The 26,313-nt window shown below is 41.4% G+C and overlaps 1 protein-coding gene across 1 annotated transcript; it reads right to left on the bottom strand.

Moving 5' to 3' along the window:
- Positions 1 to 634: 634 nt before the first annotated feature.
- On the bottom strand, positions 635 to 26,313 carry Wbp4 (WW domain binding protein 4; the record flags this gene model as incomplete). The annotated part of the gene is made up of 9 exons (XM_032917364.1): positions 635 to 1,762; positions 6,968 to 7,134; positions 13,970 to 14,160; positions 16,859 to 16,934; positions 17,521 to 17,567; positions 19,332 to 19,505; positions 23,013 to 23,136; positions 23,216 to 23,278; positions 26,206 to 26,313. Coding segments are annotated over 9 exons (1,158 nt in total), but the record flags the coding sequence as incomplete, so codon positions are not given.

Raw genomic sequence — 26,313 nt, 5'->3', positions numbered from 1 at the left:
TAGCACTGCCAGGAGGGATAGCATACACCTGTAACCCTAGCCCTGGGGATGTGGAAAACAGCAGAGTCAGAAGTTTAAGGTTATCTTTAGCCAAGCTACTTAGGAGGGGGTTGTTCCAGGCTAACATGGCAGACAAGAGGGTCTCAAACAAAACCAAACCAACAATATCCCCCAGCCCCAAATCAAACCAAGCCAAGCAACTAAATAAAACCAGAACCCAACCAACCATAAAAAAGCCCCAGTAAACTGGTGGGGTGTGTTGGCTAATGCCAACAATCCCAGAAGTAGTTTTAGGCAGGAGGGTAACTGCAAGTTTGAAGGCAGCCAGAGATACATAGTGAGACCCTGACGCAAACCCTTACCCACCCCAGTCGAAGGCTAGATGCTCAACTATCAAGGAGTCAGGTTTGATGGTATACCCATTAAATCCAGTATTCTTGAATACTCTTAGGCCAGAGGATCTGGACTTGAGGTTAGTCCTCAAGGGCAACACAGCAAAAACTCTTTAACAAAAATTAAAATGCCTCAAAATGCAAAGTTTTGGCCTGAATAATTGCAAAAACTAATCTTCAAATACTGTTTTGTCAATGATAATGTAACTTTGACCATATTAGAAGAAAAAGGAACCCCAATATTTAATTTACTTTATGGTTTTTAATAAGCTATTCTTACAAGTACACTAACAATTGTAAAAAGACATTTGCTACCAAAAGTTACATACAACTTATGAAAAATATGATTAAAAATATTCAAAAGTAATAAAGGGAAATACTTCAAATAGAATATGAAATTTCTATTTAAGAAATGTAACCAGAAAATGGGAAACATCTAAGTGGACAATGAAACCTATTTCAGTTCAAGCCTTTGGTTGACATCACCTTAGATAAACCTTCTAATGGATCCAGTACTTCTTCTGACTAGGAAGGACTATGCCAGAATGTGAATGAGGGAGGAGCCCGTGCTCCTATCTCTAGGTCCCTGAGGCTTCGCCCTGTGTTAAAATGCTTTTAGACACTTTGCATCAAGAACAGGTTTCAACCCTTGGTCCGGCTGTCTCTGTGCACTTTAGGACTCAAGTGGCTCCTCCTGGCCTTCTGTCTTAAATGAAGTAAGAGAAGCCTATCTGCAGCTTTCTCCATCCAGGCTTCGGAAAGGACTATCAAAACCACACTGTCTTGGGGCTGTGTACTTCTGTGTCTAACTTCTTATTTCTCAGGTAACAAGTAAATTTCAGCATATGGAAATAATGCATTTTCAATGCAGAATAAATATGTTTATGAGTAAGAACTGTGCAAAGGCCTTCCCCATGTTTTAAATAACAGATACATAGCATCTTAAGTTATTATATAATTAGCAATTTTAGACATTGAACATAATACACTGTATTACAATGCAATGTGATAGGCTTCCATTTAAGGAACAAAAATAAATTTCACATGAAGGAAGATTTATTTTGATTCACATAAAAACATTTAGCATAAATGTAAAATGCAGCACTACAGTATTTGAAGCAGGAGCTTGGAAAGGACACGCCTCTTCTGCCTGCAGCTTCAGTCACTCGTCCTCACCTCGCTGTCTTAAATTTCGAGATTTTCCATTTTCAATTCTTCTCTTTTTGAAGACTGGGGCCACTCCATCTGCTGCAACTCCCAGAGAAGAAACTGTTTTCTCTTTAAATACCACTTTGGTTTCCCCAGCACCAGCTTCTGAACTTGATAGACATTCATTTTCAGTGCTTGGAAGTTCCAAATCGACCTCTTCTCTGGAACGGAAAGAGAACGAAACTATTAGCTGATGGATTAAGGTAAATACTTGGGTATGAACCACAAGCACCTTCCCAATGGTAGGTAACACCGAGGGTACATCAGAAGGCGGTCACCTTAGAAACACTAAGCTGTTCCTGTTTTAGCTTTTTAAAGACAGTGTTTCATGTAGTCCTGCTAACCTTACACTCTGATGTTACTGTGGATGACTTCAAGCTCCCAAGCCTCTGAATCCATTCCTCCAGTCCTGGATTAGGTGTGCACTTCCTGGTTCTAGATTTATAATGCTGACTTTCGTTTCAAAACACTGAACTCTGCCTCAGGTGAACATGCGATACAAGTCTCACTTGTTTTATTTCTGCTGTACAAAGAACACAGCATGTTATTACACACTCTGTTTGTCTATGACATGCAGTATAGACAGGCAATAGGAAAGTTGTGGAAACTGGTTTTGCCATAGACGAACAGAGATTTTGAAAATTTATATAATACAAGACAGAAAGAATGGAGTCTTAATGTCCTATTATAGAAGAGTTCATAAACTATTTATGTAGCATCTTTATTCTGAGAACTAGCCCTTCAACTGTCCATAAACAATCTGGCTGGACCGGAAATCAGTTACCTGTTTAATACGAGCCTCTCAGTACCTGTAGTTCTCAGCCTTCCTCATGCTGTGACTCTAACACAGTTTCACTCCTATGGTGACTTCCAACCATAAAATGACTTCCATTGTTACTTTGTAACTGTGATTTTACTAGTGTTATGCATCTCAATGTAAATATCTATGTTTCCTGATGGTTTTAAGCAATCTCTGTGAAATGGTTGTTCTATCCTCTAAAAGGGTCACGACCCACGGGTTGAGAAACACTGCCTGAGACAGTCAACTGGTCTATGAAAGAGTTAGCTAATCAATTGCACCCATGAAACTTCTGGATAGAGCAGAAAGATCATCATATTCAGTGGTTGAGACTAAGAAAACTGCTGGAAACCAATTACCACCCTCGGAGAGAAGAATTCAGCAGACAGAGAATAGAGCAGGGAAAAGCAGGGACAAGAAAGGAAGAATCTAGTTTATTTTGAAAATATGCCTATGAGACCCCACTTTAGGTTTTGTTTTATGTGTAATGGATGTTTTGCCTGCATGTATATCTGTGTACCACATGGATGAAATGTCCACAGGGGCCAAAAGGAGGTGTCAGATAATCTGAAACTAGAGTTACGTTGGTTGTTAGCCACCATGTGGGTATTGGGAACCAAACCCAGGTCCTCTCCAAGAGCAGGAAACACTCTTAATCACTTAAGGAGTCTTTAAATAAATAAGGGTCTTCATTGCTGATTTAAGTAGCTATACTTGGTATCTTCTGTACAGTAGGCACTGCATGACTCCTGGAGTAGAAATCCTCAGTGGTCTGTAACTATTCTCCTCTTCCAGGATCAGCATCAGCACTTATTATTAGTGTTTCCTTCCAGAAACCACTGACTTAAGGTCAGGTCCACTCAGAATTACTACTGATGAGCTTGGGAGTAAGAAACTGGTTCATGAAAAAGTTAACTGTTGTAGCTGCTTTTAAAGTTAAACTGTGTATGAGTGTCTGTGCACATGTGTATGTAGTGCGTGTGGAAGTCAGAAGAGGGCAAGAGATCCCTGGAATTGCAGTTAGGAATGACTGTAAGCTGCCATGGGCTTGATCCCTGTTCTCTGGAAGAGCTCCCATCTCATATCTTTTGAAAAGTGTATCGGCCTAAAGCTTTGCTATTAGATATAGCACTTGTCTGAGAAGGAGTCATCTCAAGTGTAAGGCAGAGGTGAAAATGAAGGGTCACAGACTGCACAGCATCCTGATGATTTTATTTAAGCACCTGGGTCCAGCCACACCTGACAGCACTGCACTCGAGTCACAGCACCACAGAAGAGTGATGCGGGCAAAGTGGTAACTCATCAGCTGACTGATACTACAAGTTAGAGACAGTATGACTTTTATGTTGTTTACCAGAACTAAACTTTATTGAATACATACTATTCAATTACCTTAAATAACGTTCTTCTGAAAGTGCTCGTGATTGAATGCAGATAGGTTGCATGATAGGCAAGAATTCTATTAACTATATCCACAGCCTCAATAACCTTAGTCAAATGTATAGGATATCAAATTTTCTTTTTTCACAGACATGTATAAAGGTTACATGTGAGTAAATCACAGTCCCTAGAGTATGAATGTTTCTAGAGTTATCTCAATAATTTAAGAATAGCTAGACATTTGTTAGGGTTGTAAAGAACAAAAGTGCAAGGACAAGATAAAGATGGCAAGGTGGTAATGACAATCCAGGAACTTAATTCTGGAGTAAGCTGTGTAGTCCATGTCTGCAGTCCCAGCACTTGGAAGGCTGAAGCAGAAGAACTCAGCCCAGCTAGGCCTCACAGCAAAACACCCAACTCAAAGATCTTAAGTAGGTGTGGTGGTACTACATACCTGTGATACCAAGCACTTGGGTTGTGGACTCAGGAAGGTGCTAAGTTGGGAGGCACTGTGGGTTTCATAGCAAATTCAAAGCTAGTTTACACTTTGCAGAGAGGCCCTATGTGAAGAGATGACCCAGCAGTTGCAGAGGACCAGAGTTTGGTTTCTACCAAACCATTGGTTTCCTGGGTAATAGAACTCACATGTGTGTACTTCCACATACACATACTCAGAAAGAAGGTGAGAAAGCAGAGACTGGTCTACATAGTGAGGTCAGGGTGATAGTGGAAGGAGATGGATGGGAACAAAACAGGGCTGGAGAAATGTCTCGGTGGTTAAGAAAGCTTTGCAGCTCTTGCAAAGGACCAGAGTTTGATTCCAAGCACCGATGCAAGATGGCTTTCAATTCATTGATTCTCGCTCTGGGGAATCTGACACCCTCTTCTGGCCCTCTAGGGCACCTTGAGACATGCTCTAACACAGGCACTTTGGGGGGGAAGGAGAAATAGAGACACTCCTAGTCAATGAGACACATAAAGTAACTTCCAGTAAACTCAAGATATGCCTGAAAGATGAAATATTACATAGTATTAATAAGTAACTACAGAATTTTAACATAATAGGAAAATAATGTAAAATGTCAAAGTAGGAAAATGCTCTAAAATGTTAGTATTATTCCTAGGTTAAGTAGTGAAGTATACTTTTTTTCACTTTCAAAAATCAACAATAAGCATACCAGGCCTTTATTCCTCTGGCAATGATGTGTTTGTGAAAACCCCTTAAGAAACTAGGTTAATGGTTCAAGGTCAGACTGGTCTACAGTGTGAGTTCCAGGATAGCTAAGGCTGCACAGAGAAACCCCATCTTGGAAAGAAAGAGGGAGAGGAAGAGGGGAAGGGGTTGGGGCAGAGGGAAAACAAGCAAGCAACAAACAAGGTTCATCTGCATAGAAGTTGGACACCATGCATTAAGTATTAAGCTGCCTTGCGGGGTTGGGGATTTAGCTCAGTGGTAGAGTGTTTGCCTAGCAAGAGCAAGGCCCTGGGTTCGGTCCCCAGTTCCGGAAAAACCAAAACAAACAAACAAACAAAAAAACCAAAAAACAAAAAAAGTATTAAGCTGCCTTGCTAGCGAACATTTAATTAGCATTAGAAAGAGATCTCAATTTTCAAGTAGGAGATGTTGACCCGGGACAATCTTCCTACCTTCCTACGTTGCAATTAAAAAGTGTTAAGCCAACTACAAGGCATTAACCACAGCATCACCCTTTGCAGGAAGTGTGCTTTAGCTGGTTCTCTTACTCACCTCCCTCCCTCTCCTAACACCCTAGCCTTCCGAGTAACCTCTCTTCTTAGTCTCTCTTCCTTGTTTATGTGTCAGGTGTCCTTTGGTCCTCCAATCCGAAGTGTGTGTAAAACAATCTTTGTTTTAAGTGACAAGAACTGAAGAGTCTACTACTCCAGTAACTTCCATGTCCAGACATCAATGTCCTTGTCATCTCTGAGGAATAAAGTCTGGTATACAGAGCTGCCCAGTACTTGTATTACTCTACTACAAAAATGAAAAAAAAAAAAAAAAGGACAACTTTTCCATTAAACAGCAGGTTTTGGTTTTGATAGCTTTTTGAGATCGGAATCTCACTCTGTAGTGTGTGTTTATGAAGCAAATCCTGCCTCGGTCTCCTAAGTGCTGGTGTTATGGGTGTGCACAGCCACCCTTGGCCAAGAGCCTTAATAATAAACAATTCATAATGGAAGTACATTAAAACTATTATTTCAAAGCACCGTTCTAAAGAGTATCCACTTTACCCACACATCTTCCCTTCATCTTGAAGGTTCCCTTAAAGGTTAAAAACAAAACAAAACAAACAAACAAACAAAAAACCCACTAAAATGATTGCCTGACAGTGACATATGTTTACCTGGTAAAATAAATGCCTCTAAAAAGAAAATGTTATTTGAGCAGTTAAGTCAGTAACATGAAATCACGTACAACCTTAGCACAAGTGTGCTTAACTATTGATAACCTCTTCTGCTACTCTAAATATAAGCATAAAAACTTTGTTTAGAGCCAGGTATAGTGTACACCCATTAATACTAGCATACTTGAGATGTGGTCAGATCAGGGTACTTAAGACTCAGAAAAAGAAAAGAAAAGAAAATACATATACTTTGGGAAAGAATATACACAAAACACTTGATAGTGAGATACTTCAAGAGAATAAGCGTACTTTTTCTTTGCCTTTAAATGCATTCTGTAGTTAAAGTGTCTTGTAGAGTATTTACTCCAAGCATTTGTTTTTCTGATAAAAACTACTGATGAGTGTGTCAATGTGGTCACTAGAAATGTCATGCTTTGGACACAAAATAATTACTAACTTGGTTTAAAGCAAGCACTGTCTCATCTTTTAAAATTAAAAATACTCTAGGAATGAAAGAAAGTAAAATTAAAAATATTCTAAGAATGGAGGCTGGACAGATGGCTCAGTGGTTAGAGCACGGTCTGCTCTTCCAGAGGTCATGAGTTCCATTCCCAGGAAGCACATGGTGGCTCACAACCATCTGGAATGGATTCGAAGCCCTCCTTTGGTGTGTGTGAACAGAGTGACAGTGTGCTCATATAAATAAATAAATCTTTACAAAACGTTCTAAGACTGTAAGAGAGCGCAGCGCGCAGCACGCAGCAGCGGAGCCTCCTGAGGGCTGAGGCCCGAGCTCACGGCAGGGGGTGACATCAGGCACTTACTGAGACTCCGCCTCTTGTTTAATTTCTTGCCATTCCCCATAAGGGTTCGTCGATTTCCTCGGAGTTTTGGGTTTTTCTTCATTTGTATTTGACGGGTTCTGTTTTGGAGTAGTTTTTTCTTTTTGTATTTCTGGGCCAATTCTTTTCTCAGTACTTTTATTTTTTTCCTGAAATGCAAAGGCCAATAAATAAAACACTTCAAGAAAAACTAGTTGACCTCCAAAATTTTTTAACTTCTTTAAAACGGCTTATTAATAATACTAATAATCATTCACTTAATGATTTAGGTTTTCACACTACACAATAAATGTACATGGAAGAACTAAAGGCCGTGGTGGACCACGCCTTTAAGCAAGTCCAGGACAGCCAGGGTTACCAGAGAAACTGATGGCGACCCCTTTGGGATGGAAGCCGTCCCTACAATGTCTTGGGGAGACTCTTTCTGACTTGTCTTCACTGGGCTAAGAAAGAAAGCCTTTTAACCTACTTTCCCCCTTAGTGTGCACACCATACATATACTGGGTTTTCAGCCTCTCTGCATATTACACAGCCAGGAGTAGCTTGATTGGAACGTCTTTTGTATTCTACAATAGACATCCCGCATGTAGCCTAGGCAGGCCTGAACTTCCGATTTCCCCATCTTTGCGTATTAAGTGCCAAGATCACCAGAATATGTCATCATGCTAAGCAACATGATTTTCTTGTTCCCTTTTCCCTGGACAGGGTCTCTCTGTGAACCCTGGCTGGCCTCAAACTGAGATCTGCCAGCCTCTGCCCCTCAAGAACTGGAACTGAAGGCAAATGCTACCAGGTCCTCAGACGTGATTTTCCTAACAAACCCCTGGCTTTTACTTCTGTTAGCTCCAAAATCAATGATCTTGACCTTCACAGTGTTTCAGTCATCTACTATCAGAACATTAAACTCTGGTCTGAGATGCAGCTCAGACAGTATCATGCAGAAGGCGCTTTTCCAAGCAGAGAAAAAACTGGACACTATGGCACAGATCTATAATTCCAGCATTTAGGAGGTGGAGGCAGGAGGATCAGAAGTTCAAGGTCAGCTTCAGCTACAGAGGGAGTTCAAGGCCAGATTGGGCTGGAGACCTTGTCTTAATAAAAAAAAATATGCCCTCAGACCCAAGCAAAAATCCCTAATATCATCATTCATTCTTATTCAAACTAAGTCAGAACTCTGAAATGCTTTACTTATGATATCTTTTATTTATTTATTTGTTGTATATAAGTACACTGTAGCTATCTTCGGACACACCAGAGGAGGGTATCAGATCTCAATCCAGATGGTTGTGAGCCACTATGTGGTTGCTGGGATTTGAACTCAGGACCTCTGAAAGAGCAGCCAGTGCTCTTAACCACTGAGCCATCTCTCCAGACCTTATGATATCTTTTGACTATGTAGTTCTTATTCTCTTTGGCTTTCTGATTCCCTCACTTGTACTGTACTGCTCACCCGACTCCATATCCTTTCCAAGACTACCATGTTCTGAGTTTTCTGGTCTCTTCTAGACTTTATACCCTTCTTTTACAGGTCCAATTCATCAGAGTGTCACTTTATACTCTCCTTTGCTAGTACCCGAAACATGTTTGCTTGTAGCTTGTCTACTGCACAGCACCGAAAAATATCCATAGGTGTATAATCATTTGTGTATGTCCTGAAGTTGGATTTCTAGTTATACCCTCCTCAAAATTATAGCAGAGACTTTTAACACTTCTAAGTATTGTGCCTACCAGCCCTTTGAATATTTACTTTTAAAAAAATTCAAAACCTTTTACATAGGGTTAATTAAGTAATGATGCATTTATACTATGGAATTTACATAACCATTGAACTGGCAGAGTTACTGATGTCTTTGTGAAAGATTAAATTAAAAACTCACAGTAAAATCTTGTTCCACTGTTGATTATTTTATTTAAAATAATGTGTGTAACTGGCTGGCAGGGATGTACCTCAGTATAGAAGGTATAAGTGCACGCCTGAGGTACAAGGTTAAATCCCAGCAACCTTACCATGTGTCTATGTCTGAACAGAAAGAAAGCTGCAGGCAAACACAAGACTACTAAGTGGATTGTTCTGGGAGGAGGCAAAATTAAATGTAGTTTCATGTTGTTTACCTCTACATTGTAATTTTTAATTAATTTATTTATTTTTTACAATAGACGCCTTGGTTCTGATAGAAAGAAATCAGGTTACCCAGTGTTGACTATGAACACTGAGCTGGCTATTACAAGGGCTCTGTTGCTGCTTCTTTACAACTGTGATACACATCTCCTGTATCCCTTAAGAATTGATGGAGTAGATAGAGAAATCCCAGGCAATGACAGGACCTTAGGGGTGTCTGGGAAAGCCTCCCTAGCATCTTTGGTTTCCTGCACTTTTGAGGTCAGTCATCTCTACCATGCCTTCTTTGGAAGGGGCACAGCTGACAAGACTATTAAACTGTGTCTCATTCTCCTGCTATGAGTGGGCACTCAGTGCCACCTGGGACAGCTTGTTCCATTTCCTCTCTTACTTGAACACATCGATGACTCCAACCATTAATGTTGTCCAACTCCCCAGAGTGCCTGATTGTGAACAATACTCACTTCTTTAAAAGTTATGACTTGGCAAATCAAAACAACCCTGAGATTTCACCTCACACCAGTGAGAATGGCTAAGATCAAAAACTCAGGTGACAGTAAATGCTGGCGAGGATGTGGAGAAAGAGGAACACTCCTCCATTGTTGGTGGGATTGCAGACTGGTACAACCATTCTGGAAATCAGTCTGGAGGCTCCTCAGAAAATTGGACATGAACTACCTGAGGATCCAGCTATACCTCTCTTGGGCATATACCCAAAAGATGCCCCAACATATAACAAAGACATGTGCTCCATGATGTTCATAGCAGCCTTATTTATAATAGCCAGAAGCTGGAAAGAACCCAGATGCCCTTCAACAGAGGAATGGATACAGAAAATGTGGTACATCTACACAATGGAATATTACTCAGCTGTCAAAAACAATGACTTTATGAAATTCATAGGCAAATAGATGGAACTGGAAAATAGCATCCTCAGTGAGGTAACCCAATCTCAGAAAAACACACATGGTATGCACTCATTGATAAGTGGCTATTAGCCCAAATGCTTGAATTGCCCTAGATGCACAGAACACATGAAACTCAAGAGGGATGACCAAAATGCGAATGCTTCACTCCTTTAAAAGGGGAACAAGAATACCCTTGGCAGGGAATAGGGAGGCAAAGTTTAAAACAGAGGCAGAAGGAACACCCATTCAGAGCCTGCCCCACATGTGGCCCATACATATACAGCCACCCAATAAGATGGATGAAGCAAAGAAGTGCAGGCCGACAGGAACCGGATGTAGATCTCTCCTGAGAGACATAGCCAGAATACAGCAAATACACAGGTGAATGCCAGCAGCAAACCACTGAACTGATAATGGGACCCCCGTTGAAGGAATCAGAGAAAGGACTGGAAGAGCTTGAAGGGGCTCGAGACCCCATATGAACAAAAATGCCAACCAACCAGAGCTTCCAGGGACTAAGCCACTACCCAAAGACTATATACATGGACTGACCCTGGACTGTGACCTCATAGGTAGCAATGAATATCCTAGTAAGAGCACCAGTGGAAGGGGAAGCCCTTGGTCCTGCCAAGACTGAACCCCCAGTGAACGTGATTGTTGGGGAGAGGGAAGTAATGGGGGGAGGATGGGGAGGGGAATAGCCATAAAGAAGGGGAGGGGGAGGGGTTAGGGGATGTTGGCCCAGAAGGGAAAGGGAATAACAATCGAAATGTAAATAAGAAATACTCAAGTTAATAAAGAAAAAAAAAGTTATGACTTGGGTTAGCAAGATGGACTAGAGGGTGAAGGCACTTATCAGAGAAGTGTAAGTAATCTGAGTTCAGTCCCTGGAACCCGGATGCATTAGTTTGCTATGATATAGCATGGTGATCAAAACAACTTGGAGAGGAGAGGGTTTATTGGCTTACATGTCCCAATGACAGTTGATCACCAGGAATTCAGGGCAGGAGCAGACACAGGAACCATGGAAGAAAGCTAAGCTTACTGGCATGTCCCCAGACTGTTGTACACTGCTCGGTGAGCCCCCTCATTAATCAACAATCAAGAAAACACCACACAGACAGGCCAAGATGAGGAAGGCAAATCAACTCAAGTTCCTTCCTGCCAGGTCAATCTAGTTTGTGCCAAGTGGAGGAAGGGGAGAACTGACTCCACAAAGTTGTCCTGAGGCTTTTAGAAGTGTTCAACACACACACAGAGACACGGATATACACACACAGAGACACAAATATATATACACATAGACACAGATACACACACAGATACACATACACACACACAGGGACACAGACACACACAGGGACACAGATACACACATACACACAGACACAGATATATACACACAGATATACACAGGGACACAGATATACACACACAGACATACACAGGGACACAGATATACAAACACAGACATACACAGAAACAGATATACACACACAGACACAGATACACACACAGATACACGCATACCCCATACATATACATACATACATACAGACACAGAAATACACACATCACACATAAATACACATACACAAACAGACACACTGCACACACACACACACAGACACACACACAGACACAGATACACACCCACACACAGACATACATACATACATACATACATACACACACACACACACACCCATGAAAGATATAAGTAAAAGGCCCACTGCTCTCATACCCCCCCCCCCAGTGCCTACCTTTGGTATTCAGACTCCTCATAGAAAGTGAAAGCTAACCTTCAAGACTAATCTATCCATCCATTTTGGTTGACAGTCTTTCCTTTCTTTGGATTCCCTTTAAAAGACCACCTGGCAATACCTTGCGACCAAGTCTGATTCAACTTTTTCTTTGAGAGGGTATCACCACATAGCTCTGGTTGGCCTTGAACTCAGAGATCTGCCTGCCTGCCTCCGAAGTGCTGTGATTAATATTGAGTACTCTGTTTCTATTTTTCACATCTTATCCAAACAACACCTAAACTATAAACTGCTTTTCTACTCCCTATGAGTTCTGCTACCCAAAACGTTGATCAAGCTTTTAGAAGGGCACTGAGGATTTCTTAATTGTTAAATTTAATAGACATACACCTATTCTTCTTTTTCCTTTTAAAAAAGTTAAACTTCTTAAAAATTCTATTCTTACTATGTATTTTGTGTGGATATGTATGTGAATATCCACGGTTTCCTTCCGATGCTACCATGTGGTACTTAGGGAGCGAACTCAGCCATCAAGAACCTTTCCTCCTGGGGTTGGGGATTTAGCTCAGTGGTAGAGCGCTTGCCTAGGAAGCGCAAGGCCCTGGGTGTGGTCCCCAGCTCCGAAAAAAAGAACCTTTCCTCCTGAGCCTTCTCCACAGCTCCCTTTTAAAACAGTTTTGGTTTGTTATCTTATTTTCAGGTTGTGTGCATTTCCATCATGTGTGTCCTGGAGATAAAGCTCAGGTGTCTTCTCTCCAGCCCAGCAGACTAATTCCTGATGTTTGGATTCAGGAGCACTTCTCAGCCCCCACATCGGCCCTCACACCTCCAGAACAAGTGGACTCAAAACCACGTTTAACACCCACAGTTATTCTTCTAAGCTAGCGTAAACTGAAACTTAAAGTACTGTTAGTGTGTTGTGGTTTGCCCTGAAGTTACTGTATTTTGATGCTAATTCCACTGCTCCAAGGACAGCTGCCTAGTCAAGGATTCAGAACTCAGGTGACTTGACCAGAACCACTTCCCCATTGAATTTGTAAAGTACAGGTGAGGGGTAGAAGGAGGCCTGTCATTGGAAGAGAAGGAAGGGGTAGGTACAGGATAGAAGGAGGCCTGTCATTGGAAGAGAAGGAAGGATGGGTGGGAGAGAAGTTTGAAGGAAGAGGAGGAGACTAAGGGAGAGAGGAAGAGACAGGAGGGAGAGAGAGGCAGAGGAGCAGTGGCAGGAGAAGATGGCAGGTGATGTTAAGATTCTGCTCTGTGTATTTACAGGTTGTTATTATGTTCTCAAGGGATGGATGGTACCGAGCTTTCTATGTTTAAGTGGGCAATTATATCTTACCAATTGGGTCAAAGATTATTGTGTTGTGTGTTCTTTTAAGTGAGGGTTTGAGTGTAGGAAAGTGTGTGGCTGGGATGTGTTTCCACCAAGATATCTAGCAGATACCTTGGGGCACCCGAGGTGCGGACCTAGAGGGGTAAAAGACCAACATTACCATTTTATTTTTATATTTTTACAACAACATTAGTGGTTGCCATTTATTAGCATTTGCATTTCTAGTCTAGGTATGCACACTGGCTAGACAGCTTTCTGAATGTTAAAGCACTTCTTAAAAGTTACAGGTTTGAGGACAGGTGTATGGAATGGCACAGGCCTTCAATACCAGCATCCTGAGGCAGAAGCAGGCAGATCTCTCGTCAGTTTAAGGCTACGCCTGGTAAACAAAATGAGTCCTGGGCCAGTCAGGGCTGCATAATGAGGCTTCCATCTTAAAAAAGTAAAAGGTCAGAAGGTCTAAATTAGGCATAGTGTTTTGCTCTCAAGGATAAATGGTAGTCAGTTATCCAAATGCCAAAATACAGTTGACCTTACCCTTATTTTGAGTAATTCACTTCAAGATCTCCAATGGATAGATGCTTAAATCCACCATATATCAAACCACACACACCCAATAATTGTAAGTCTAGTTTATAAGTTAGGTACAGTAAGAGATTAACTACAGTAGAAAATGGCAAACTACTAAAACGATATGCTGTAATGTAAGATTTCATCATGCCATATAGGTTAAAAGCTATGAGTTTGCTTTTTCTGGATTTTCTACTTACTATTTTCAGATTGGAGTTGACCAGGAGTAACAGAAACCAGGGAAAACCAGCCTGACAAATGTCTGTGAAAAGTAAAGCTAGAACCCACCTTAAACTTGATTATTAGCTTCTTTGTTTCTGCAGAGGCCTCTCCCGCTTTCTTCTGTTCATCATCAGAATCGCCGTGAGAATCGGATGATTGGGGGTCTTCTAGGGAGTCAGGTAACTTTTCACTGTCCTTACTAGAAAGCACAGCACCACCATGTGGAATGAAATCATCAGGCTTTTCCCATTTGGATTCTGCTCAACACATTTTAATAACTGTATTACTCATTTAGCAATACTTCTCAGCAATACAACACTTTTTATCATCTACTATTACTAAATAATACATTTTTATATTTATATTTTATCAAGAAAAGAGCTTATTCTTTTATTGTTCACAAAATTTAGGACAGTCTGCACTTAACCAAACTCATAAACTAACTCTAAATGGAAAAGAACTTGGGAAGTGGGTATAGTTTTAAAAATCTTCAGTTTGTGGTTGGGGATTTAGCTCAGTGGTTGAGCGCTTGCCTAGCAAGCGCAAGGCCCTGGGTTCGGTCCCCAGCTCCGAAAAATAGAAAAGAAAAAAAAAAAAAAATCTTCAGTTTATCTGAAAACAATTTCAAGAAACATAGTGATTCTGACTTTACAATATATTTCCAGGAACTTCTCACAGAGATTGTCTGGAGTTCAAACTGAATAGGCTACTTTAACAGTAAAGGACTCTCAATTGGCTGAACTCCACCTCCATCTAGTGTTCACTGTGCTTTTTAAGAAATGATGTTTCTTCTTCTCTCTACTTTTAGTTTAAGGGAAAACATATACAATTTGTTCCCAATCAAGACAATTGTATATTGTAGAAGGAGACTATGAGTCAGAGGAGAGGATTTCTGAGTCAAGTTCTGCCTGGTTTGCATGATTCAGATCAGCCAGCTACAAAGTAAGACCCTGACTTAACAATCAATCAAGAATAAAAGTGGCTACTAATTACACTGATCAAGATTAAACCCCTCCCAATCCCAGAGAACATAGTTCTTTCTTCTGAAGGATGACTAGATGCTCAGTGACTTTGCTGATAAGAAGCTGTGTGTTGCGTCAGACTAGATTTAATTCTAAAGGCCTAGCATATTAATAGGCTGTATGTGCTTTCTAAAGACCCAATACTTTACTTCTCTGGTGCAGAAACACTGCTTTCACTAGGCAACACTCATATCTGAAGGTTTAAAAGGCCATTTCTTCCTAAAAGATGTAATCCAGGGTGTGGGTAGTAAGCATTTAAAACACAGAGTAAGGAAGACACTGAGCTTACAGCAGAAAGTGTGAAGACTGACAAGGACATGCCCAGTGGTACGTGGCTCAGAAACTACCCAAATGGCAACCTTCCATCATTATATATTGTCATAAATATCAACAACATGGCTAAGTTTTAATATCCTCTGTGCTCCCTGACCTAGTGCTTTCTCTTCTCTTGTCTTGTTGGATATGAGCCTGAACATAAGATATATGCTGGGAGAAAAAAAAAGGTTATTTAAAATAGTTAAAATCCAGGTATTAAGAAACATTGAACTAGCTGGGTATGGTGGCACAGTCCTGTAACTGTGGCCCTTGAGAAGCAGGAGCGTCAAGACTTCAAGGCCCTACACAGCCACCAATTGAGTTGGAGGCCAGGTAGAGATGGTCTCATAAGTCAGAAAAGTAACAGCAAGACTTAACTGAGAAACTCTGTGATTTTTCTAAGAATTTATTTATTTTTTTGCTTTGTGTGATAGGAGTTCCTCCGAACTCCAATTTCCTAGTGATAGGATTATAGGCATGTTTGATTACGCCTGTTTTTGTCTTGTGAGTATATTACCATGTACTATATGTATATGCTTATAGATGTATGTATTATGTGTGGATGTGTTTGCCTATGCATTTGTATATAGAGGCCAGAGGACTACTTCTGGTATCTTCCCTTATCATTCTCCACTTTACGTACGTACGTACGTACGTACGTATGTACATACGTACATCCATCCATCCATCCATCCATCCATCCATCCATCCATCCATCCATCCATCCATCCATCCATGTATGTTTCTGTCTCTCTCAGTAGGGTTTTTCACTGAACCTAGACTGGCTAGCCAACAAGCCCTGGGGTTTGCCCATCTCTGCTCACCCGGTGCTGGGGTTTCAAGTGCTTGCTTCCACACCTCACCATGGAAATGCTGGGGAATTTTAACTCAGGTCCTCATACTTGGATGGTAAGCACTGTACCTAACAAATTACGTTCCTAGCCCCCATACCATTTCTGTAATGCCACAACTACATGTCAGAGACATCTCTAACACCAGTTTCATTTTATTTTTTTTTTTAAAGAAGAAAATGGTGAAGGCCGTGGTGTAGATCAGTGAGAGTGAGCACACATGCTTGCATGCTTTAGGTCTCAAGTCTGCTCCTCACCATGACAAAGGTTGAGCTAGGTGATAACTGTAGACACTCAGAAGGGAAATTATTAAATCAATCAAAAGACTCAGTGATTTTACAACTGAAGACTTTAAAATTTGAAAATGCCTAATTATGAATAACATTAATTGGACATAGGAAACTGGCTCAGTGGTTAATTCTGGCTGCTCTCAGAGGACCTGGGTTCAACTCCAGCACCACATGGTGACTTGAGCCAACCATAACTCCAGTTCCAGAAAGTCCAATGCTTTCCTCTGGCTTCTTTAAGCACCAGGCTCACATGTGGTGACCATAAATTCATGCAGACAAAATAGCTATACACATTAAAAAAAAAAGGAACAACATGGATGCATAGTACAACATATTATATATAGAAAGGTTTTAAGTATTCCTTATAAAAGACAATATATACTTCCTATAGAAATTCTTATCCAAGTTTTCAAGTTTAGCTGATATATTAGCTCATACACACAATTTTAAGTTAAAATAATCCAAGACAACACTCACCTCCTGTTTCTGTATTATAGTAATAGGTGTAGCCGTCTTCACTTAAACCTTCTACCCAAATGGCCTTTGCTGTTGTCTAATAGGAAGGAAAAAACAATGCACTGAGAACAATGACAGTGGCTCCCTACTGAATAACTAAGGCTGTCCTTTCTTCTCTGCCTGGCCTCTGGGAGTCAGAAGAGGTGAGAAAGATCAGGGCAACAGTCTGGTTTCTGTTAGTCACCACCAACTTCCAAATAGAGTGTCCCACCTCTCAAAGCCAGGATCTCTGGCCAGTAGGGAAGACATGTGAACAACAGATGACTGCCAAACAATGGATAATATCCTCCTCAATAGGGTGAGGGCGTGTGTGTGTGTGTGTGTGTGTGTGTGCACACTTGCGTGTGTGCGTGTATGTGCACGTGCGTGTGCGTGCCCATATGCGTAGATATCCCTGTTCCATCTCTACTCAGCACACTAACGGCAGTATTATAGAAAGAAGCCAGGTTGGGACTGGAGAGAACTGCTTATTTGGGAATAAATTTGCTTAACAAAATTCTACAAAAAGTGACAGCAAGTAGTCTAGAAATTTTTTAGCTTATGGTAGAGCGCTGGCAAAACTCACCCACCCCCAGAAGCCAATCACTTGCAAGAATAAAGCAAAGACATAATGCTACAGTTACCTTTTTTAAGTTCCCTTGAAATCCTTCTGGCTTTTCCCACTGAGATGCTTAAAACAAAATACATTATAAAATTATTATGCTCTTAAATAAAACAAGTCACCAAAATTTAATTAGGTAAAATCCACAAGCAAGTCATTATATACAAAACACTACAAAATAGTTTATTGAGATTAGGGAGTTTATATTTGGTAGGTTATTAATTTATTTGTACTATCTTTATGTGATCTTTAATTTTTCTGTAAGAAGTCTTGCCTACTGTGGTAGTTTAAACGAGAATGGCCCCCAGAGGCTCAAAAATTGAAGACTTGGGTCCCCAGCTGGTGGAATTATATGGGAAGCATGAGAAGTGTGGCCTTGTTGGAGGAAGTGTGTTGCTGGGGACAGACTTTGAGATTTCAAAAGCCTACAGCATTTCCAGTTTGCTTGTTTTCTGCCTCCCGACTGTGGATGAGATGTAAGCTCTCAGATACTGTTCCAGCACCATGCCTGCCTGTGGCCACGCTGATGCTACACATGCTTTTTCCACGATGGTTATGGGCTTTGCACCTTCTGGGTCCGTGGGCCCCATTTAAACGCTTTCTTTGATAAGTTGCCTTAACTTCAGACAGACCTCTGTCTCAGGCCAGCCAGGTTTACACAGTGAGACCCTGTCTTTTGAGGCCTTTTCTTTCTTTCTCCTTCACGTATTCAGTATTAAGAACCAGTTAGTTCTTTATGTCTCACTTCTCCTGTGTGGAAATGGGTCAATTTAGTAGGTTTTAGAGGAAAGGGATGGTATTCTGTTTTCTTGGGTGAAGAGAGAGTGAGATGAAGAATGAAGAAATTACAAAGAAGTTAAGTAGGATGGTGAAGAAAGGAGGCACATGAAGACAGAAACAAGAGCTGCAAAGTGAGTCTGAAAAACAAAACAAAAACAAGCTGCTCCTCCCAAGTGTCTACTTCTGGTTGACTTACTGTTCACTACAATGTGCATTTCATTTAAGACCCAATGCAAATGAACTGTTAGAAATTATTACTACTGGGGTTAGAAAGATGGCTCAGAGGCTGAGACACTAGAGTCTCTTCTAGGGCATTACATTTATGTTTGGTGTATATGTCTGGCGACTGGAGGACAACTTGTGGGAGACAGTTTTCTCCTACCTTGTGGGTTCTAGGGACTGAAGTCAGGTTGTCAGGCAAGGAGGTAGGTACTTTTCCCACCGAGTCATTTCATCAGCCCAAACAGAAAAATTTAAGTAGTCAATCAAGACAGCTACACAAAACAGAAATCAGCTTCTGGCTTCCAAAGGCTTCTAGTTAGAAAACCTTTTCTGATTTTATTTCAAGACCCTTATAGGTTATGACACAGATATGAATAGTTTACCTTGAGGTAAAATGCTGTATTTCTGTATAGTTTCAACTTTTTTATTGAGAAAACAGAAAGTGTATTTGTAAGTACTGTGTAAGGTTAGTCACAACACTGATTCTCAATAAGCGGGACACTCATTTTTTTTTCTTCTCTTTGAGACAGGGTCTTACCCTGTACTCCAGGCTGGCCTAGATCATCTCACTATGCACTCTTGGCCAGTCTCTTGCCTCGCTTTCAATCCTTCTGCCTTAGCTTGAATGCTGAAATTATAGAGTGTGCATCACCATAACACACACACACACACACACACACACACACACACACACACACACACACACACACACACACTATTCTAAGCTTTGTGGTAAAAATGGAGTTACAGTTTCCCACTGCTTAACATATTCTATACTAAATAAAAAAAGTCGCATCTTTGATTTCCCTGTAGGCTGCTTCACTAGCATACCTCCTGTGACGAGATCATAATAGTAACAGTGGCCGTCGGCTGTTACGCCTTCCACCCATCTACCCTTAGAAGCCTCTTTCTTTTTCTTCTTCTTTTTCTTCTCTTTCTGTTGATTTGGTGTAGGGGTGGGCTGGACAGTGTTGATGACTGGTGATATAGTTGGCTCTGAAATGTCTAGGAAAAAAGATAAAGACAGGTAACTTTACCTTTGAAAACGGTCTATCACTCAGAAACCTGGCAAAGCCAGCCATACCTGTAATTCCAGCTCTCAGGAGGCTGAGGATAGACAACTATGTGTTTGAGGCTGGCCTAGAAAAACATTTTAAAATATAACAAAACAAATCAAATGGGCTGGAGAGATGGCTCAGAGATTAAGGCCACTGGCTGCTGTTCCAAAGGACCTGAGTTCAATTCCCAGCAAGCACATGGGATCTGTGATGCCCTCTTCTGGTGTGTCTGAAGACAGCTACAGTGTACTCACAAATGACAAGTAAACAATGCTTTAAAAAACAAAACAAAAAAATGTGACAAGATTCTCTTTGGGAACAAAACATATTATCATGATGTTATCTAAGATGCAATCATGCAAGACAAATAAGGGGAGTTTAATAAGGGTTATTTACTTCTACCAAACACTAAAAGGGTCTGGGGAGTATGTGCGGCCCAGTGGTAGGACACCTACCAAGAGTGCCCAAGGCTGTAGGTTTATCCTCAGCATACTAAGAAGAAAACAAAGAACAAGACGAATTAACCCACAACCTACTCTAAAACTCATCTAAAACAAAACCATGTCTGGGATGTAACTTAGCAGCAGGGTGCTTGCCTAACATGCACAAGCCCTGGGATAGACCTCCAGTCCTGAGGGAGGAGGAAGCCAGCAGTGAAGAATTGATGTGGAAATAAGCAAACACATAACCTAAAGAGAACAGGCCAGACACAGAGTCAACTGACCTCTTGGTGCTTTTTTTCCTGGAAGGCTTATGTACTTAGGCATTAGGAAACTGAGAGTGATTGTGTATGCCTCCCAGTACGTGGGCTGCACAGGTAGGAGGCTCAGGACTTTAAGACCATCTTCAGTGGCCAAGAGTTCTTGGCCAGCCTGGGCTACATGAAATCCTGTTTAAGACGGATATCCTGCCTACACCAACAAAGGCCAATGCTGATGACAACAGGAACGGGGTGCTAGAACGCTGGGACATGTCAACAACAAACTACAAAGGCAAAACTATTCAGCCAGTTCCCAATGGTGTCTCATTTCTTCACAATATAAATTTCAGGTCAAGTTAGGCATGATGGACCTCTATGAGTCTACATAGTGAGCTCCAGGACAGCTAGGGGCATCAAAATGGAATCCATCAATCTTTCTTTTCTTCTTTCTTTCTTTCTTCCTCCTTCATCTATCTATGAGTGAATTAATGACATGAGTTTTCAACAATACTTCTCCAATTCTCCAGAAACACAGCTATCTAAGTTTTCCTCTGAAAACACTTGCTCTTCAGTTGAGGGCAGTGACCCAGGTCTGTAATCCCAGAACCCGAGAATGTGTCTGACGTCACATAGTGAGTTTGCAGCTAGTTGAATTCTCAATCATTATTAAATAAATGGCTTTTGAAACATATGCCCCTTCTTTTCCTTAAATACTAACATTAGAATGCATTAAGCTGACAATTGTTCTTATTTAATGAAAGCAATATTCTGCTTAAACCCATAATTAAGAGTTCTTTTTATTAGAAACTAAAGAGCATCATTTCATGCTGAAATATATGGTTCAGATTGAGGAGGAAGGCCCCACCCTACTGGCCTCTGTTGTACCACAAGGTGCTACTCACATAGCCAACAGTTCCACTACTACAGTCCTCCTCGGCAACAGAAGACAACGTCTTAATAGCCATGGCTATTCACGGAGAGTGGTGACTGGTTAAATCACTGAGAGTAAGTGTGACAACCCAATGCTCATTAAGGGATTTTCCATATCTCTCCTCTTCCAAAGCTCAGTAAACCTCCATCAGGAGGAAGAGGAGCCAGGAGATAGAGATGCCGTTGTAATGTGACTGTTCCCTCTGGGTATAACATGACTATCCTACCACTATCTTGGAGTAGTGGTAGAACTCCCCAATCCAGTCATGGCAATGAAATAAATGAGCAGCGTGATACAGTGATGGTCAAGATTACGCGGAGGGTAATGGAACTGCTGACGTTTCCTAGGAGGAGGGGACTCATGGGACCTGTTCCTCCTCACTTGGGATGCTAGCTACTATTCCAAGGAGTTCCAGCTGCTCCCAACAGGTGATCTTGGGACATGCTCAAATGAAAGGGGACAGTTAACTAAAAAGAGGCTCCCTGGTGCAGGGTCTCTAAGGCAGCGACCTATGATGGGATGTGCTTCTGTGGCGATGCAGGTGTTTGGGGTCCACCATGCTCCTGTAACTGACTTCTCATTCATGTTGTCTAGGTAAGCCCACTAAGGTCACTGGTTCTCAAAAGCAAACACCAAAACCATCTGGCCTTCTTACCCAGTCCACAAGATCTACAATCAAGATCCACTCTGTGCCTTAGGGACATGGTGCCCAGCTTGTTGAAGGCTTCAGGTGGGGCCTGGCTGGTAGAGGGACATCAATGGGGTGGTCCTTCTAAGTTTTTGTCTACCTTCTGGCTCTGGATTCCTCTCTCTGCGTCTGGTCTGTATTGTGTGCACAGTCCATTTGGAGCATCCAGAACTGTGCAGTAGTGGTGGGTTGAGGCCTCTGAGCCTGAGACCCACAGCTGACAGTCTATCTTGTAGGAGGTTTTGTCAGGCATTTTGTCATGAGAAAAGTAACTATCATAATTTGTCATGGAAGAAAGCTCATAAAAAATTCTTGCTCTAGGGCCTAAACTCAACAACAGAGATGCTCACAAACACTCCTTACTGTTACACTTTACCTCAACAAGCCCGCTTGAGGTAAAGTCAATTGTCTGTCTACAAAAGCAACTGCTTCGTTATGTAGCCAAGCATGTAAGTAGCTACAACTTAGGTTTGGCCATTTTGAAAATATAATTAAAATGCAAGTTTGTTTGTTTGTTTTGTTTTTTAATGAATAGTGCCTGTAACTTAATGAGTATCTGAGAAAGAAACCTCAAGGTTTTAGAAATGAATCATTCAGCTAGGATGGAACTAGGACTAGGTAACTGTAAAGGTAATGTGGTTGATCTGAATAAAAGTGTCAAAAAACGAAGTATTAAAAGCAAAACAAGAGGCTAGCAAAATGGCTCAGTGCATAAAGGTGCTTGCCACTGAGCTTCATGACGTGAGTTTGACTCTTGGAACCCACATGGTGCAAAGAGAGAACTGACTCTTCTGGGCTGTCCTCTGGACTCCACATACTCATCAACGGAAACACACAGAAATAAACAATGAGTGAATGTAAAAAGTAAAACAAGCCAGCATGGTGACTCGTGCTTTTAATTTTTAAATTCAGTACTCAGAAGGCCTAGGTAGAAGGCTCATGAGTTCTACACAACCCCAGAATATACTAGATTTCATCTCAACAACAAAACCACCACAGCACCTGCACCAGCACAAGCACAAAAGTACTTCAGGGTCCACTCTTAATAGGAGTATGGTACCTCATGAAAGCACTGGCCTGACTACTGCAAGTGCAGAACTCCTGTGTGGAAACAAAGGTGTGCGTGCTAATGTACCTGACTGCAAGCCAAGCCTTTTCAGATCCTCTTGGTATGCCTTCAGGGCAGCTGCCTCCATGGCAGCAAACTCCTTGGATGCCTTTTCTTCTTCCTTTGCCTTATCCAGGCTTTTCTGTTTAATCTGTGTAAGACACAGGTGAAGGCAAGAGTGAGAGAAGAGACCACCACTGCCTGGAAAGAGAAGAAAGCGCCAGGGGTACCTCGCTGATCTTCCTGGCCACATTTTCCTTGTGGTTCTTTCCTCTTTCATGAAATTCAACGCTCTGGAAGAGGAGAAAGGGAAACAATTATTAAATTCACAGTAAATGAACAGTGTACCCACAGGGCTGAAATATAAAATGGTCATGGCAGAAAACAGAAATGACCAGTTTAATGCAAACTGACCTCGGGTCAAATGATGCTAGTGGTGAAACAGATTACTGCGCTCTCCCACCAGGCATTCTCTGGTTCTTAGGATGAGCCAGGACGACACGCCAGGGGGAGGACACACACAGTCCTCTCCTGACTGACCCAGTGAATATGGGTATAAGAAGGGCTTGAGACATGAAGCATTGCAAAAAGAAAGACGTCGCAGCTGGGCAGTGGCATACACCTGTAAGCCCAGCACTGGGAAGACCATTCAAGTTCCAAGCCAGTTGAAGCTATGTGCTCATGGGATAGCTCGTCTCAAAACAAAAAGATAATAACGAAAAAACCCTATTTGCCCAAACCAGAACAATCACCAAACAAATAAAAGCCACAGCAACAGCAACAAAACGCCACCTACTACCTTTCAACATCAAATGTCAAAACTGGCAAAGCCTCTAAAACTTCATTGTTCTGTTTTTCTGTCTAAGAGAAATAAAAAATTATCCTTAAAGATTTGGTCTTAGCTGGGCAGTGGTGGGGCTTTCTTTTAATCTTTTAAGCACTCTGGAAGCAGAAGCAGGCAGATCTCTGAGTTGGAGGCCAGCCTAATCTACAGAGGTAGTTCCAGAATAGCCAGGGCTACACAGAGAAACCCTGTTTCAAAGAGCCAAAGTAGGTAAAAGACTTGGTTTTTAAAACATTAAGAAAGATACCTAAAAACTTCCTTGTTTGGGCAGGTAAAATGGCTTAGTGGGTAAAGGTGCTTGCCACCAAACCTGACCACCAGATTCAACCCCCATGACCCACATGATCAAAGAACAGACTCCTGAAGTTGTCTACTGCCATTCCCATCATTCCCATACTAGGGAACACCCATACCAACACACACACACACACACACACACACACACACACACACACACACACCCCGTACAATAAATTTAAAAAATTTCTCACATTGTGCAAAGTGATATAATAAAACAAAGTTACTCGTCGCAGTATTGTCTGTAGTGAAAACTTTGAAGTCTACCTACTGGGAACTGGCTAAGTGAACTGCGCACACTCGCACAGACCTTTACTGAACAGAAAAGAAGCACAGTCTATGTACTGACATGGGAGACACCTTCAGGATATACTGTTCAGTTAAAAAGCCCTGCTACCTTGTAAACAAGATGGAATAAAATACACGTACACAGAAGTAATGAAAGGGTAACATGGAAAAGGGGGAGGTGACTTCTAAAGAGGAGCATTAATTAGATGGCTGGGGACAGGGATGGCTGACTGAGCACTGGGACCTACTTAAATAACCAGAAATTCTCACAAATTACAGATGGTGGTAAGAAATAAGAAATCCCCTAAAAGTCTGGCCAGTTGAGTCCTGTATGATGCATTAATCAAGCTATTCTAATATACTCCTCAGAGTACCTATTTAAAACTTGAGTTCATAAGGCAAACAGTCGTCTCTATTGTTCCTATACTGGGTTACTTACAGTTGATTATACCGTACAAAGAATACTGTATTAAAGCACCACTCAAAATTAAATACTGTTTTTCATTAATAGCTAAATCACTAGATATATGGGGAGACACACACACAGACCTCTGGAAAGGTAATTTATTTTCATAACTTATTAAAATTATTTTACTGTGTAGGTACCTCCAGGGAAGGATACTTGTTTCGATCTGTGTAGTTTTAAAATCTCATGGCAGTTTTGGTAAGGATTAACCTAAGCTAAATAAAATATGCACAATGTTTCACAACTACTAGCAAAGCCAGGGGAAGAGCTACACTACTCTCAGAGCCAAAGATGATTTAACAGTGTTCAATGACGGAATGCAGCACAAACCATGGCATCATTCCGTGGTGTACAATAGTTCTGCCAAGTAGTAAGGTTATGCATAAGGCAAGACACTGTACGGCTGTTTGTTTTTTTTCAAGACAGGCTTTCTGTGTAGACCTGGCTGTCCTTGAACTCATTCTGTACAACAGGTGGCCCTTGAGCTCAGAGATCTGCTTGGACCGGCCTCCCAGTGCTGGGATTAGAGGTGGGAGCAGCCTCTGCCCTTGCTGACCCTGTAGGTTTCTAAAACACAGGAAGCTGTCAGATACCCTGAAACTGGAGTTACAGGGAGTTTCAAACTGCCATGTGGGTCCTGGGAACTAGACTCCAACCCCTGGCAAGAGTTGGAGTTGTTCTTTACTGCGGGGCCATCTCTCCAGTCCCCACAGTTTCTGATACAGTAGTTTGTCTTAATAGGCATGTCTGAAAGGGAAAAAAGCCAGCTGACTCTTATGCCCCAAAAGTTGGATCCAGGAATCAGGTGGTAATGCACACCTTTATTCCCAACAGTTGGAAAGCAGAGGCACAAGGATCTCTGTGAGTTTGAGCCTAGCCTGGTCTAGAGTGAGTTGCTGTCTGAAAACAGTCTTGAAAAAAAAAACAAAAAACAAAAAACAAAATCAACCTGCCTGTGGGATCAAGTGTATCATCATAAGGCGTATTACAGTTGTTATCTTTGTATTTCGTGAGGAAATAATGCTGTTCTCCCCTCTCTGGAGAACAGGGGAAAGTAGAATTTTTTTTCTTCTTAAGGGGCAGGTATTCCATAAACAAGGACAAGATCACTCCACTCACTGTCCAGTTCCTCAAAGGCCTCAGAAATAATTTGGTCTTAAGTTAGATTGATGCAAAGAAGAAGGCTGTAGCTTTCATAAGGGGATTCAAAAGAAATCTTCGTAGGTTTTGAAGAATAAAGAGCACTGTACATGAAAGTGGTTTATAAACACTACTTAAGTAAAAAAGCAACACATCACATGAATATTTTACTAAAAATTTCATACAGGCCTATTGTCGGCTATCCAGCACTTGCAGTAATCACAGAATTTCTTCGGTTGTGACTTCCAGTAGTCGGCCCTGAAAAAGGAAAAACAACTCTTAAGTTTATCAAA

This window comes from Rattus rattus, chromosome 12 (genome assembly GCF_011064425.1).
Source record: "Rattus rattus isolate New Zealand chromosome 12, Rrattus_CSIRO_v1, whole genome shotgun sequence".
Lineage (NCBI taxonomy): Eukaryota > Metazoa > Chordata > Mammalia > Rodentia > Muridae > Rattus > Rattus rattus.
The sequence above is the reverse complement of the archived record's forward strand: the minus strand, read 5'-3'. Positions and strand labels throughout refer to the sequence as shown.